Consider the following 16,672-nt stretch of genomic DNA (forward strand, 5'->3'; position numbering starts at 1 on the left):
GTGGGGCGCGCCCCACTGGTGGGGCGCAGAGATGTGATAGGTGGGACGCGATGAACGGGAGACTATTATTTTTTTTTAATACATTTTTTGGACCTCAGGCCGGAATCGAACCTGGGTCCTCGCGGGCGGTAGTGGACTGTTAGAGCCGGAGACTCGCAACGGCGGTGGACTTTCACAGCGCCGCTGCGTGTTTGCGGATGCGGTACCGGCGCAGCGGCGCTGTGAAAGTCCACGGCCCACCTATGCCAGAGCCAGCGGCCCACCAACGGCAGCGGCCCACCAGGAAAAGTCCCGACTCTCCCGATGGCCAATCCGAGCCTGCTCACACACACAACTGAAACCAAAATCATTTACAGACATATGTAAAAATCTTTCATACACACATGTGAAATGCTCTCACACACACACACAACAGCGTTGCAGTCGGGAAGAAAAGCAATGTGGAGCGGCACCTCATCACTTCATAAGGAGTTTAACCGTGATACTTTTCGAAATCCCGTTTGTGTCCCCCCACTTTACAAATAGGCCTATGTTTATTATAATTTTTTAACGCCGTCATCGCCACGGAGGAGCACACAGCCTCTGTGAGCGAGCGAGACACAGAGAGAGAGCTAGAGAGCACACCTTTATCTATTTAATATAGCCTAGTTGTACAAAATAAAGTAAGAAATCATTCCAATGTGTAGGCTACTATAGGACAGTAAAAAAAAAAAGTTTAAAAGGGGAGTGATTAGTAAAATATGCATAAATAAAAAGAAAGAATGCTAACTAGGTAAGATAAGAATAAACAAGTTTAAATGATTTGTTATTTGTTGTGATCATATTATAAAGATGTTTGGATTATTGAAAAGTATACAGCTCCCTTTCATATGAGTGTTGAGAGCTGTATAATTCATTTTGTGCTCAAAGTGAAAATAACCCAGGATTTTTGAAAATAATTTAAAAGGTATACATAATGTGTGGAATCTGATCAGCTACTTCAGTTTTAATGAAGCCATTGTTTTTTATCGTATCACATTCCCCTTTCCAAACACCTTTTTTATTTCTGTACTGTTTAATGACCCTGCAGATCCTAGATTGATCCAAACCTGATTTCACGTCATTATTCAAAAGTAAATGCAGTACAGTGATGTGCCATAATTCTCACCCTTTTAGATTTGTTTTAATTACTTTACATAATTACACAATGAATTATATATCAGCTCTTGTACAAATGTGCAATTCAGGTAACCCAAAAGCAGTCAAATAACATTTGTGGATTGTGCCACTCTGGGCATTATTTATAATGATTTCACTTATACATAAACTACGTTGTACATAAAGTACTACATCATAAAGGAAAATCAATACATTTAAACCATATATTATTTTCACAACCGACAATTTGACATTTTAATGACCTTATATCTTTATTGAACAAGGACCATGCATATAAATATATTAATCTCATAAAGAGAAGAGATGCTATATGCCAGATTATAGCTAAACGCTACTTTCCATCTGCAGTCCTTGAATTCCCCTTGTGTTTTTTATATAATACATTTATTGCATTTAAACGAAATGTCCCTGTTTCACGTTCCTGGCTCTTTCTTACAGACTCCACCTCTTTCACGTGAACGCGCGTTAAGCCGAATTAGAAAATCCTGGGTTAACAAAGCTAGCAGATATCCAGCTTCATAACTCGGGTAATGTTTATCTATTTCCTTCACTTAGACACTTATTTAATAATGTGAAGAGTGCCGTGACGAACCAACGCCTCTAATAAAATCGGATTTGTTCCTTTTAATCACCGTAGGGGTTAAGACACGGTTACGTTTTGATTACTAAATCTAGCATTGAAACATCTCGGATAACTGCGCGTACCCGCTCAGCCTCATAGGGGAGAGCAATCGAAAACCGAATCAAGCTCCATGAATACAGAAAGAGGTGAGGATCATCTCATAGCATCACAAACTATATATAAATAATACTCTTTTTACTCTCATAAATGCATCTTCACACTTCCTTTGTGTACGTGTTTTTATTTTCAGATTTACAGATGAGAAGAAACGAGAGGGCACATTTCTTCAGCTCCAAAGAGCAGGAACTAATCTTGAAGTTGTATGAAGAAGAGAGAGAAATACTGACAGCCAAATCTAACACCACCACCGCCTCCAAACAGAGAGAGGAATCCTGGCAGAGAATTGCTGATAAAATAAACACGTAAGACATAATTATCTAAATGGGTTAATAATTAAATGTAGAATGTCGTTTTTAATTTTAATGATTGATACACTTTATATATTTTCATTCTCTTCTCTTTTTTTGTAATTTTAGCCTACTTAACATGAGTTAAAATCATTTGAAATTAATTGAATTAATTAGTTTAATTTGAAATATTAGTCTCTATACTTCACCTTTCCATTAGTTTAATTTGAAATATTAGTCTCTATACTTCACCTTCCCATTAATATATAATCTTTTTATTATTTTCATGACTTCTTAGGGTTTCGGACAGTGGCTTCAAAAGAACGTGGCAGCAAGTGAAAGTCAAACATAAGAATATCGTGCAAACAGGTAACTTTATTGCAAGTCTTCCTTTACAATGGTTCCCTTATGGAATATGATTTATTGCTGTTGCAGATTTAACTAACCAATAGTATCTAAAGAAGTTCAAATTTGCTATATCTACAGTAAAATCCATAATACACATTAATGCAGTATTAATATAAGTGTGAATAACAATTACAGAGAAACACAGGATAATAAGAATAAATAAATACATGTATGTAACAGTATAAATAAAAACATTGTTTATTTATATGCAATTGCAAGTCCAAGAAAGCTCAAATAACCCAGAAGTATCTTATATTATAGTAAAACACTCAGAGGAAAAGGACATTTTGCTGATAATATTGACATGAGTATGGCTTTAAATGCAGTATTTTTTACTTGTAGTAGGAATATCTACAGCGCTAGTCATTTATCGGAGGTAAAGGTCTTAGTGCTTCTTCCACCAACAGTTTTGCCTCTCAAAATGTTCTTGTGAAGCAAAAAGAAGACAGGTGGAGGTGCTGAGGAACCAGGGGGAACCAGGGACCCCGTCGCTGACCTCTGCAGAGGAGGACGTGCTGCAGCACAAAGACGGCCGGCTGAGAGTGGAGGTCCTTCCTGGGGGTGCCTTTATTGAGCCACTGACGGGGTCTGAAAGCTCTTTTATCAGTGGTAGGTGTATTTAATGTCAGATTAAAACTTGGTGAAGTATTTTCTATTATCTAACTCAATATTGTGCCCCACCCCTGCAGTCTCAGGCCATCCCGTCCTCCTCCTGCCGATAACTAAGACAGAACCAGAGAGTGTGAGCAGTGACGAGACCGACGTCAGTGACTCTCAGTTTGAAGGGGTAAGTACTTCTAAACATGTTGACATCACATTAGTGAAAGAACTGTTCAGATACCAACTTTGAGTAAAACCACTTACACCACAAGTTAAAGATTTACACACTGAAGATGTTACTGAAGATAAAGCTTGTAAGTAAAATCTATTTAATGTGCTTAAAGAAAATTAAAGCATAAAAAACTGTCCCCTTAAGATTATCATTACTTATAAGTTAGTATAAAAGCAGGATTTTACTGTTTGCTGAGGTGAAGCATGTTTAACCATGTTTTACAGAACTGTTAATAAGGATTAATCTTACTATGGATAACTTCCCACAGCCCACATTTGAGATCTTGCAACCATGAAATGTTTTTGTGCAACAATGTGCTTTCTTTAACATACTCTTCAATTGCAAATATCTTAATTTTGTTATATTTTGTTAAGGCTTTCAGACAAAGGTAGTGGAGCAAAAAGTACAAAATGTACCTCTTAAATATAGCGGAGGAAAAGAAGAAAGTGGCACGACAAGATTAGGCTCAAGTTTAGTACAACTACAAGACTTGAGTAATTGATTTAATGTTTGTTTTTCTTATAGGTTTTGCATAATAGCAGCTTCCAGGAGAAGGCTAATTCAGCGTGTGCTACAACCGGTGGCAGAAGAGAAGCGGTGAGTTAAGTGTCAATACTGGGCTTTGGTACGATAACAGTTAGAGAACACCAAAACCAATATGAGCTAATGTGTTGTTTCATTTTGCTTTCAGAGGCATACAGAAGACATACGGGCGCTTTACTGCAACTACCTAAAGACGGAGATGGAGAACCGGGACCATCAGATGGCATACAGAGCACTGAAGATGAGGAAAATAGAGAAAGAAATGTTATTACTTGATAAGCAGCTTATGTGACCATGGTTTATTTTCTTATTATTATTATTATGTGTAAAAACAATATTTCAGGTCGGAGAATTGTAATAAATTGCCTTTGTCTGAATGCACTGTTACTGAACACTGCCAATTTTATTATTTGATGTTTTCTTTATAATTTATTGTCTAATCAAGTCTTCTGAATTTTTTTTTGCATCGCAGCAACTCCATTTGCATCAACAAAGAGAAATATTGGGGACAAGAAACAAGGGAACACACATTTAACATAACAAAACATTACATTCACTCAAGACAAAATGTTCAACACCTTTGCATACACATTTGTTGTGGGATTTAATTATGTATTTGACTGGTCAACATTAGAGAGCTTCAGTGTAACCTCATTAAATCGTGGGACTCTGTAACTCTAATCTATAAGTAACAATTTATTTTCGATATCCAGGAAATGGTTAGGGAGACAATGTTGAATGTTGGGCAGCCTTGCCCTTATTAATGTTATTTTGGTCGGATAAGTCTGTTGCGTGTCTTTAATGTTACATTTGTTAAGTTAACTTTTGTTGCCGTTTTGTTGTAAATCTGTAGTTAAAGAGTGGGCCCAGCTACAAAAACAAGAGCCTGAAAGGTTGCCCGGTCGTACTGTTTTATTTTTACATCCTCTTGAAATCCTGTGCACGTTCTCTCCGAGGTGCACGCATGACTTCACGGATGTTTGCGCAATTTTCAAGATGGCGGAGTGCTTAGCGACACTTTAAGAACAGCATTTCCGCATTTACCCTGCAACAATTTAAAAGTCGATTTAGGGTACAAACCTGACCCGACTTGGTTGCTACATATCTGCAGATTTATCTCGAGAGCAGCTCACTCAACTTTGACTTAAATTCAGTAATTGGCTGACTGAGCTGCGCGTGCACGCTCAACATCTGAAGACATCCTCTATCGAGCTCTGAAAACAGGATTCATATTTCTAGAGCTCGGCCCATGGTAAAGATCAATGTATTCTGATCATATGAAGCAGGATTACTGTTTCATGTATATTTAAAATATGCAGGTAGCATTACATAGTTGTTCAGAGCAATTACACATACCGTTTATCCCATTTTAAGTCATTTGTTTTCTTATTATTCTTTGAACAAACCTTAATCTTACTGTGAATAAAAGTGTCATTGTTCTGACAGAGCCCCCTGTAGTTTATAAAATCATATCCAGTTTCCTTTAAAAATGTGTTCAAGGTCCAAAGTAAATACAACCTTCAATTTGAGCACATGCTGTAGGGTGGAACATAGAGCTTTACTTGTTTCAAATAGTTCATTTTTGTTATGGTTGGTGTCATAATGAAGACATTGCATAAGAAGAATATTATATATAGCCTACCGTACATAAATGCAATAAAATGGGCCAGATTTTACACTCGCACAAGGCATAGCCCCTTTTATGAGACTCGAATTGTTTACATATAGTAGCCTAAGCATATTTAAGAAAAGTTAAAACATTTTATTAATACAATTGCATATAGGCTACCTACTTCAGTTAGCCTACATTTGACTGAAACATATTGTTTGGTAATGAGGGCCAAGGATCGCCTGGCTAGAAGATCAAGATTTTACATAGAAAGCATAATGTCATCATAAAAAGGGCTAAAACACGTTTAACAATTAATATGCCTAAAAGTAAATAAATATTAGCTACGACATAATGTAACAGCTAATTCATAAATAATGATATACTTAAAATAACAAATATTGTAACTTGTGTAAATGCTGCCTATACAGAATATTAAAATCAAGTTAAAAAGTAAGTTGTATTTCTTGTACCACAATGTACGGCTCGTTGAATGTTCTGTCGATTCTAAATGGCGCACTTGTTTGTCCCTTAAAGCTCGCCATACTTTCACATGACTTTCACTACGTGACTGACCCGCATTCCTCAATTGGCAGCACTACTCTGTCAAAGTGGCTAATTTTCGTGGCGAATACAACATAAACAGTGGAAGAAAAACATTTATCCACCATCCTATTGTGCACATTTTCCTCCGGCACCTGTATGACTTGTAACAGATGTTTTTAGTAACTTTGGAGGATTAGTAAACATCTCTCTCGGACTCGCAGCTGAAGTCTTCACTTCTTTTTTCCGTTTTCATCTTCAGGCTGTCGGGTTGGAAATACATGGATACAAGATGACTGATGACTGAGGAACATTTATCTTTCTCTGGGCTTCGTGTCGGTGATGGCGGAGCTAGTGCTGCCAGACTCAAGAAGGTAACTGTGCAATACGCAGTGGTGGAAAGTAACGAAGTACATTTACTCAAGTACTTTACAATTGTAAAGGACTTGTACTTTACTTGAGTATTTAAATGTGTTGCTACTTTGTACTTATACCCCACTAGAATTCAGAGGTTATGTACATTTACTCCTTAACATGTATTCTACTTTTCAGATTTGGATTCTTGATGAGAAATGTAGGCCTAATCAACACTTAAATAAGACTTTAGTGGAGTATTTCAAGACCATAGTAATTCTACTTTTACCCAAGTAAAGTAGTAGTACTTTTTCCACCACTGTTAAAATCCTGTTTTTCACATTTGGTATTAAACAGTTTTACAGTGTTCACATTTTGCTTTAACCTCTCCTTGTTTATGTACAATATTTTGTTTTATTTTATTCTAAATTGGAGATACTATTACAACATGAAATTACCCCATCTGGGGGATGAGAAGAAATGCATTTATAACTTTGATTCTGATGAGACTTTTTATGCTCTATTTACCATACTCTGCAGAATGGTCCATTAACAGTCCCCTCTGTGTCTGTAGATAGTTACATCTAACCCATATCCTGATCTTTTAAGTGCATTTGTGTTCAACTTAATGGTTTATTTGTTCAGTTAAAAACAACAATTCCTTCCATTTATTTTTTTAATAAAATAGACTATCAGTTCTAGCACATTCTCATCATACCATGCAACTCGCAATAAAACAAACTGAGCAATAATAATATAAAAATCATTAGCCATAATATTTGAAGGATGAGCATCACTAAAGCTGCCTGTTAATAACCTTATCAATTAAAGGGATTTCATGTATTTATTCTCTAGTATAAAGTGTGTCCAGGGAAACCTTGGACACACTGTTTGCTCTCTGGTCATTCACTGAAGATCTAATTTATTTCTGTATTTTTTTTGCAGGTGTAATTATTTCTTCCTCTATGATGGATCCAAAGTCAGAGGAGAGAGCGACCAAACAAGAGAGGGAATCTGTTACTTCTACCCTGAAGAGGTTTGTCCTTTTTTAATTTGTGGTTGTACTGTTGAGTATGATAATGTTTGTTTTTGAAGTCCCTGTTTTTGGGGTTGATTCCTGTGTATGTTTCTGTCAGACCCCTTTAGATCGGCAGGAGCTGCTCTGTGGTCAGCTGGCGGGCGCGGGTCGCTGTGTCTCTGAACTCTCGTCCTCTCCTGTGCGGATCCTGAACCTGCACCGCAACAAGTTTGCCATCCGCATGGAAGATGATTTCTTTTGGGTGAGTGAGCACAATCCTGGATATTTTCAAGATGTTTCTCACTTTTAAGTCTTTGATTTTAATTTTAAGCACATTTTTTGTGTGTTGCAGGCTCTGGGCTGCTCAGTGGAAGTCCCCACCGTCAGTGTCTGTGAGCTCCTGGATCAGCTCATAAACCTTTTCTGTTTCTACAACGGCTCCGTCAGACACAGCTACCAGGTGCACTTTTCAGTTGTCTAGTAGTCTTATATTATAGAAGTCTTGTTTAGTTGTTTAGCCAGGTTTGTGGCACAGAGATGTTTTGTTTGTTTTTTTAAGAAAGACTTGCATCTAGTTGTAGACCAACAAAAATAAGGATTTTATTCTTATAGAAATACATTTGTGCTATATGCTTACAATAGATAAGAAATACAAGTGGAGATATTAAGTAAAATAATATAAAATATAAGAAGCTAAATATACATACATGAAAAGACAGAATTCTTTGCACAGCATCAGTTAAAATTGTCGAAAAGTTACATAACTCAGGAAACAAGGTTATTATTCACTCTCAGTCTCAACTAGCAGGTACTTTTCATTTATTTATTTGCTTTTTCATTTTAGTTTGAATTATTTTAAATTTGTGTATTTTCAAAGATGCTTTTTGTAATTGAAACTCTGTTTTGCGCTGCAGCTGAACAGTCAGGAGACCCTGGCGTCCCGCTGGGCTCAGTATCTGTCCCACCTGGAGTCAGGATCCTCAGAGCTTCAGCACATCTTCAGCTGCTTGAAGACCATCGACTCAACTAATGTACGCACACCATTCTAAATGTAACCTGCAATAGTATCATAAGTTCCTCCTGCATACAGCTAACCTCAAACAGGATGTGAATGTCACAATGTCCTGTGGTGTAGTATAAGTCTTCAGTGTGTCTTAGCAACGTTTTTGCACATTCATTGCAGATAGAGAACACATTTACAGATGTGCACAAGCTAACAACCAAATGCCAGTAAATCCGGGATATTCTGAGCTCTTGGCGAAATTGAAAGGTTGAAACAATGTAAAAATGTGCACATTTTGTAAGTAACACTTTCAATAAGTGTTAAAGTTATTATCTTATAAACAATATATTTGTCACCTTTCAGTTGTTGTGCTTTTACAAGACATGCATGCTTACATTTTTAATTCTTATCCCCAGGTTGACCCCCTTCTGCTGCTCAAAGCTGCCCTCATTCTTCAGGCCTGTCAGCGCTGCCCTCTGGTGTTAGCAGGCTGTATTCTTTTCAGAGGAAGGTGAGCTGACATTTCCACTGTTGCCAGCTGTCAGTCGAATTGTTTATATGTAATTTTTTGTTCCTGAAATCTGACTTTTCTCCACAGAGTTGTAAGCACACAGATGTCTCCCCAACTCACAATGAAGGCAATGGTTCATGAGAGTGAGACATACACAAAGGTAGGACAGTCTTAAGCTTTTCTCATCAAGGCTTTAAAACAGTTGAAATAGAAAAATAATCCCCTAACAAGTGGCCATTTATTTAATTCAATATGTGATTTGCTTAAAACAACAAAGGACCTTTTATAGGGACAACTTCAGACCCGCTTTAGTAAATCACATTTTCCGAGACATTTAATGGTATGTTTTGCAATTTGGGACTGCAATAGCTAAGCTAACATGCTGATGGCTCCAGCTACACAAACATTCTGTGAGTCATTATAGTGGTATTGATCTTGTCATATAACTCTTGACAGGAAGGCCAAATATTGTATTTACCTAAATGTTACAAACTATTTATTTTAGAAAAAGTCTCAAGTCTGTGTTTTGATTTGGTTTCAGCCCCAGAGACCCAATGGACAGAGCAGCTCATTTGGCAGCGCTGTCAGCTCCACCACTGTGTTCCTGACCCCGTCTGAACTTCAGTACCTGCAGTCCACCCCCGTCGACAAAGATTTCAGGTAGTGTCTGCTCTGAGTTTCAGTTTGAATAACATAAAGTATGTGTCTTAATTTAAACATTAAATCCTCTTTTAATCGAACTCTGGGCTGTCTGGGATTTCTTTGAATTTGAAAACTTGCACCCAAATTAGTTTTCCAACGCTTAACTTCTGACCGATGGTAAAGGCTTCTGTGTGTTGCTTTTTGTCTCTGATCCTTTGTACGTGTGTAATTCTGTCTACTTTAATTTGTTACCCAGACAAACCAAAATCAACTCATTTGGACTATCCAAATGTACTGTGAAAACACCCTTACACAAGCTCTCTAAAATGTGTTATATTTCCAGCAAATTCTGAGTGTCTCAAACTGTTTTCTACCCACCAGTTCCCACTCTACTCCACACAAAAACACCCCCTTAAAGAAGACCCGCCTGTCAAGAACGTTATCCGACACTCCATCCTCCACAGAGTCAGAGCCGTCTGATCCAGGATCCTCCCAGTCTCCCCAGAAGCTCCTCAGCCCTCACCTGTCAGAAAGCTCTGTGTATAGCTCAGATCCATCACAAAGCACCCCCAATCCACCCCCTCCGCAGCCTCTCGAGCCTCCTCTCTCAAACGGGAAACAATCCCCTGAGGAGGAGTCGCTGGAGGAGTCGTACTATCACAGCTTTCACAGCAACGGAGAGGGAGGCAGTCAGATAGATAACGGTGGAGACAGCTCAGCGTTTGGAGAAAACTCCCATCTAAATGGAGGTGGAGTCGATGGAGCTTGTGGGGAAGAGTTTAACTTCAGAGTAGCTGAGGAGTCACATGACAACAAGGTTTCTGAAGAGGTCAGCGGACGTGGCTGTGGAAGAGTTCAGGGCCACGAGGTAGAGAGGCCAGATCCTCCTCGCTCCGATGCTTTCGAGCACCCAGGGGAGAGTCCACTGATCCCCATGACGCTGTACCTGCACAGGGTCAAAGGCCTGGTGCTGGCTCTGCTGGTGGAGCCGCACTTCTTAAGCGACAAAGCTTCTATGGAGGAAGTGGTAAGAAAAAAAAAAGCAGCCCTCATATTAATTACTTTAAAGGTCCCCTATTATACTCTTTTTCATCAATATATTATAGGTCTCAGATATATACAAAACATGTCTCTGAAGTGTTTGGCTCGAAATACCAAACAGATCACCCATTGTAGCATCCCATAATCCCCTCTGTTTCAGCCCTGTTTCAAAAGTGTCTGTTACTTTAGATGAAAATAAGGAGCCCTCCCCACGCCCCTCTGAGAGATATTTGGTTTTAAAAAAGCATAATGGTGCTCTAGGAGGTGATTCAGGTGATAAGGTGGGCAGGGGTTACCTTGGTTGGTTATTGGCTAATGGTTACACAACCCAAAAAAACATTTTGACATCACAAAGTGGCCAAAGTCCGATCAGCTCATTTTCAGACAGGTTTTTATATAAATGGATCAGGACAAAAATAGAGGGGTTCTTTGTTCCTGAAACGTTCAGAATCTCTTTACACAGAGGGGACACATGTTTATGTATAAAAGTCATGAAAAAGAGGATTTTGCATAATAGGTGACCTTTAAGTTTGTGAGCTTAGTGATGCTAACAACCGACTCCTCCTTTCTGGCTTGTATCCAGTATCACAGCAGCCTGGCGTCACTCAATGGACTGGAGGCTCATTTGAGGAGTGTCTCCCCTGGGGTCCCGGGCACTCCAGGACCCTACATCTTTGCCCATTTTGACTGCATTCAGAGCACACTGACATGTAAGGCTCTTATAATACTTTGACCTATTTCCTCTCTTTACTCTTCTTTGTATAGTTTTGTATTCACTCTGCTGATTATTTGCAATCAGAGTATGTTGTCTTTTCTTCTACAGTAAGTAAGTATCTTCTGCCCCATCTCTACCTGGGGACTAAAGGGGGTCTTGGTAGTTTATATTTGTCTTTGCATGATCTAACGGCTAATTAGTCAGACTGCGATTCCTTTGTGCAGCCTGTCCAGGTTAATGTGCCACGTGGTACTGAGTGTGTTGTTGTGTGTGTGTCTGCAGCCAACCTGTCTGGTCGACCGGGGGGAGCCCCGGAGCGGCCCTTTGTGAGGGCCACATCACTCCTTCACTCGCATTTCTGTAACACTGAAACTCTGCAGGAGGCTATTATCAGGTCAGTACGGCACTGATGTGATGGTGGGGGGGGGGGGGGGGGGGGAGTTCTTGTACTTTTCATGAGACCTCAAGTAGAAGTCGGGGGTGGGGGGTTGGATCTGTCAGTTCATCGTGTCTTTCATCACATTACAACAATCCCTACATGATCTTCCACTAGGTCAGTTTATCTCAAAGCAATTATGCTGTATCTTTAAAAAAAAGTCTACAAATATGCAAAATGAATAGAGTGTCCGTTACTACCAATCATGTTTGGGCCAATAGAAACTGCAATATGATTCTGATACATATATATTTAATGAATCAGACACTTAATATATTTGCTGTCAAATCAAGTCCAAATTACAGCTCCCGATTATTCTCTAATTTAATGGATAAGTCTATAAAAGAACAGAAAAATATGGAAAGATATCCATTCCATCTTTTCTAATTATATATAACAGAGACAAGAACATCTCCATATTTGAGGGGCTTAAAACAATATTTCTGCAATTTTTGGATCATCATCATTGCAGCTCTAGTTCAAATACAATTTAAATATTTTGACCCTCTATTTTAAAGTACATTAACACGATCCAAATTGAAATGTGTTTCTGTTTGAGTACGAAACAGAACGGAACAAATGGTAGATAGGGTACTCAGCAGTGTTACAATGATGAATGAAAAGTTTTCCCCTGTAAAAGTATTTTACATCACACTCCAAAAGTTCTTTGTTTAACGTCTTTATTATGTCACTTTGCTCTTTTGTGTTGCATGTCCTCATCCTACATGCTTGAAATGTAAATGTGACATTCTCACCGCAGGAGTGCAGGAGCTGCTGTGTATGGGACCCGCAGCGTGGCTCAGGAAACTTACTTCCAGCAGCATGGGGGATCGCTGAGGAACTCCGGCATCCCTAACCACCAGGACAGTGCTTTCTCTCTGCCCGGCAAGGCCCGCCACAGACTGCTGAAACACGGGGTTAACCTGCTCTGAGGAGCTGTGGTCTGTCAACATGTGGAGAGCTGCCCTGTGAGTAACCTGAAGAAGCAGGGAGAATATTTCAGTTAAAGTTTACTCTGCTTTCTTGCTGCTGTGGTTCAATTGTTCCCACAGAAGATTGCATAATGATAGATGTATGAAACTTTTACATTCATAGCAGAACTTTTTTTATTTGTGTAGCTATTAATCACAGAGAGGATGTAGAGAAAGACGTGTTTACAATGAGGTTTTATTCATAGTTTCAGTTGTTTCTGTGCCAAATATGATTTCTGTTATGTCTTAAATGTTACCTTTCTAGAAGTGCAGAATTGCTTTATTAAGCACCTGTTTACACCCTGCACACATTATTATGCAACATTTTTACTCTACAACCAGTTTCCGTTCAGTCAAATCATCAATGCACCGTATGTAATAGTTTCTCTAAACTTTATTTATTTAATCAGTATGAAATGTAGACATCTTAATTCAATTTAATCATGCATCATTCCTTGCTGCACACACTGCAAAACTGTGTTGTTTTAGTGCACAATTTATTAAATGATGTAAAGAAAGTTTGTATAAAATATCTATTTATTTCAAAATAAAATCTTGATACCATAAAAACGTGTTATTTAACTATTGAGCTATTATATTTACTGTGTCATTTGTTGAAAGATATGTCTGTTTTCTTAAGTTTGCCTAGAAGACATCCCCTGTGATATACTGTAGTGCATTATTAGTGGAAATTAAATGAATACATGATCCTCTCAGTGTTGAGTCTTGTGAGCTACTTTTGTAAATGCTTGTTTGAAACCACAGGGGCTACACGGTGCGATTAGGGCCATCAGCGGCTTGCATGTGACCCTGCAGTCCGGCCCCCATTGTTTCCCACTTCAGGCTTAATGCCTTTTTTTCAAAATGGTAACAACTCGCCCGCAGAAGGACGTGCGCACGGCTATTTAAAAAAGCCAAACACATGCTCATAAAATGTTATTATTCACGGTTTTTCCAAATCATTCTGCGCTGTATGTGTTGTAAATAAGATCGTTGTTGATGTTCCAGATATGGAGTCATTAGAGTCATTAGCTAAGTAGCTGAATTTGAATGGTTGGGGTCGGCGCGCTCAGGGGCGCCTCATTATGCAGGCGCATTGAAAGAAAGCAGTGGGGGGCAAATGGGTGGTTAAGGGCTCGAACAAAAAGAGGGGCAGGGTCTGTGAGGAGGGCAAGGATTCAAATTCTAAGTGGAAAGATGTCCCCATTGTCAGTGGGGTATATAGCAAGCAGAGAGAGGGAGAGTTGGCACAACAGAAAAGCTGCCTGCTATCCATCAGTGAAGATCCAAAGGGCCGGATTTAGAAATCGCCATGGCCTCCTTGCGATGCATTTGGATTTCTCTATTTCTTCTATCGGGGGTGACACGTTTCGTTGGAGTATTTAGCCGCCCAGTAGACACGCTGGGATTTCATAAAACTGCAGATGAATCCGGAACAACATTACGCGCGGACGCGTGGAGGCGCGGGGTGGCGGAGACGTACCGGGAGCGGTGCGCGGAGCGGGCGGCCCCTTGGCTGGAAAACACACAGCCAGCTCCCGAGGATAATGCTACACTGTTGCAGCTCCGTGCGCTGCCCTTAACCCCTGGAGCCTCCCATGGCCTGGTTTTCCCAGGCCATTTCCTTTTCAGCTTTGTGCGATCGGTTTACCACTGCTGTCAAGAAGGACGGGACTGCAGGAGCGTAAAAGGAATTCAAGGTCGCCTGAGAGGAGGTAAGACAAAGTAGATCCAGCTCAAACGCATGTCTTGTCAAAGCCTACTTTAGAACTGAAATGTGTTGGTCCTGCTTTGCTGCAGAGCTCGATAAGAAAAAGTAGAGATCAGGTTGGTTTTCATGTGTTTTACTTCCACAAATTGTTAGTCAATTAATGATTACAAATGTGGTGGGAAATGGTGCATTCAGGATTAAACTATAGGCCTAGACACTCACCACCAAGAGGGCCATAAAGGCAACCAGTGGTGAAACGTTCTTCAACTGCAATAACTTTACTTGTTGATTCTATTTGTTGAGTATTGACACATGCTCATCAGATTTGGGCTGAAGATATTCTCAATATCTTCACTCACTATTGACATTTGTCTTCAAATTCACTAAATTCTCTCTACACCTTGTGTTAACATGCAGCATTGAGAGGGACAAGTTGCAACATCAAACTGGCATATAATTCATATGTTGTGTTCAAAGAGTGACACTGTGTGGGAATGTCACCATTGCAGAAGTGAAAGCGGATGTGCTTGAAAAACAGCTCGAAGGACATTAATGGCTCCATGAATGCATCTGTATAGAAGACGATGTTATCTGCATACAAATGAGTCTTAGTTTAGACATCCTGCTGACAGATTAACATGGTATTAGGAGTGAAAACATCACCTCTGTGGTGTAAATCTCACTCTGATCCCTGAGATTTATTAAAATGGAGCCTGACATGAGTGTATGTGCTGCTCTGTGACATGAAATGCTCATAAACATCTCTGTGACTGACTCCCTCTCCTCCTCCTCCTCCTCAGGCACAGATGTGGAGTTTTTCTTCACCAGGGAGATTTTATCGTTGTCGGTCATCAGAGCCGAGCTTCACCTCCAACTATCCAACCCACAACACCTGGACATCCATCCTGTGCTTCCATCATTGGTAAAGCGAGGCCTTCCTACAAGGTAAACATGATCTAGAGGTGTAAGAAAATATAGAAAGTGTGGAGTGATATTATGTTTTGTGATACTATGACGATTTCCAAACACTGCGTAGACTCAAAACAAACCTACATGCAAAGAAGAGTGGATCATTGTCATGCCCTCTTAAGATATTCCTAAGAGGTTGGAGGATCTGTAATTCATCTATGAAAATCCTTTTGATTGCATATCAATTAAACCGTACTGAGATTTACGCATAGTGGTCTGCTATTTATACTATGATAGTTTTCCTAAAATAATATACATGTTGAATGGAAACTTGATTGTATTGTATAGTCATTTCTTTGTTCATACACAGCCCTCTTTCACCATCTCACCACAATCTTTATCTTTTACCTATATATTGCTTTGCACATATTCCTCTTCTCTTTTTAAAAGTCACACTGACTGTTTGTCTCTGGAAGTCAGGCCTGGTTGTAACTTTGTTGTCTCTCGCCTCCTTCAGGTACAGTTTGTGGTCTCGGGGCAACACGGTGGACCTGAGGGTGGATCTGCTCTTCCTCTTCCAGAGTCTTCAGGAGGCGGCAGGTGGTGCTGGAGGGGGTCCAAGCCTGGTGAACATGCGGCGGGTGGTGTTCTCTTCCAGGGGGTATGCACCAGGAGAAAAGCCCACTTCTGGTGCACAGCAGGACACTGCTGGTGATGTGTGGGGGGAGGGGGCCGGCAGCACACGGCCTGCCCTGGAGCGGAGCCTCGTCCTGGGCTGCAGTCAGGCTGGATCGGGGGTGTCCTGTGCAACGGGCGGTGTTCACCCCTCACACACACCTTTCATGGCTCTGTACTACAGATGAAGTCAAACTGAAGTTTAAAAAACCCAATTTCGGACTAAGAGACATGCAGAGTCAAAGCTCACAAGGACATTATGCACTTCAATGTCAAATATGTTAATTTATTAATGTTATTTCTTGCTAAATATATATGTAAATAGTGGATATGATACACTGTAACAGAGTCATACTTTGGTTATTAAAGCTCAATCTAACAATGGCTTGTTGTTACAAAAGTGTCTGTTTGTGGGCATGAAACAGTCTACTTTGTTCAGCTGTGTTCCCCTTGTGGATATTCTGGTCCCAACACATGTTAGATATGAAGGTCTATTTCAAGAGGTTTTCACAGGTGGTGGAAAAACAACACCTGGACAAACAGAGGGCCTGTGCATGTGCTGTG

General features: G+C 39.8%; 3 protein-coding genes across 3 annotated transcripts; all 3 read left to right on the plus strand.

The window, feature by feature from the left end:
- Window positions 1–1,596: 1,596 nt before the first annotated feature.
- LOC117472687 lies at window positions 1,597–4,866 on the plus strand. Its single transcript, XM_034118017.1, has 7 exons — window positions 1,597–1,926; window positions 2,031–2,202; window positions 2,486–2,556; window positions 3,031–3,204; window positions 3,285–3,382; window positions 3,953–4,024; window positions 4,119–4,866. The coding sequence occupies exons 1-7, from the start codon at window positions 1,911–1,913 to the stop codon at window positions 4,260–4,262; spliced, it is 747 nt and encodes a 248-aa protein (XP_033973908.1). The 5' UTR covers window positions 1,597–1,910; the 3' UTR covers window positions 4,263–4,866.
- A 1,258-nt stretch (window positions 4,867–6,124) lies between these two features.
- On the plus strand, window positions 6,125–13,529 carry hps4 (HPS4 biogenesis of lysosomal organelles complex 3 subunit 2). The gene is made up of 13 exons (XM_034118015.1): window positions 6,125–6,279; window positions 6,385–6,496; window positions 7,422–7,512; window positions 7,613–7,756; window positions 7,847–7,954; window positions 8,409–8,525; window positions 8,914–9,008; window positions 9,096–9,168; window positions 9,550–9,668; window positions 10,032–10,677; window positions 11,275–11,401; window positions 11,689–11,800; window positions 12,603–13,529. The coding sequence occupies exons 2-13, from the start codon at window positions 6,465–6,467 to the stop codon at window positions 12,772–12,774; spliced, it is 1,836 nt and encodes a 611-aa protein (XP_033973906.1). The 5' UTR covers window positions 6,125–6,279; window positions 6,385–6,464; the 3' UTR covers window positions 12,775–13,529.
- Window positions 13,530–13,914: 385 nt separating this feature from the next.
- si:ch211-170d8.2 (uncharacterized protein LOC571755 homolog) lies at window positions 13,915–16,492 on the plus strand. Its single transcript, XM_034118016.1, has 3 exons — window positions 13,915–14,528; window positions 15,325–15,469; window positions 15,951–16,492. Exons 1-3 carry the CDS (start codon window positions 14,126–14,128, stop codon window positions 16,294–16,296), a joined length of 894 nt encoding a protein of 297 aa, XP_033973907.1. The 5' UTR covers window positions 13,915–14,125; the 3' UTR covers window positions 16,297–16,492.
- The last annotated feature ends 180 nt before the right edge of the window (window positions 16,493–16,672 follow it).

This window comes from Trematomus bernacchii, unplaced genomic scaffold (assembly GCF_902827165.1).
Source record: "Trematomus bernacchii unplaced genomic scaffold, fTreBer1.1, whole genome shotgun sequence".
Lineage (NCBI taxonomy): Eukaryota > Metazoa > Chordata > Actinopteri > Perciformes > Nototheniidae > Trematomus > Trematomus bernacchii.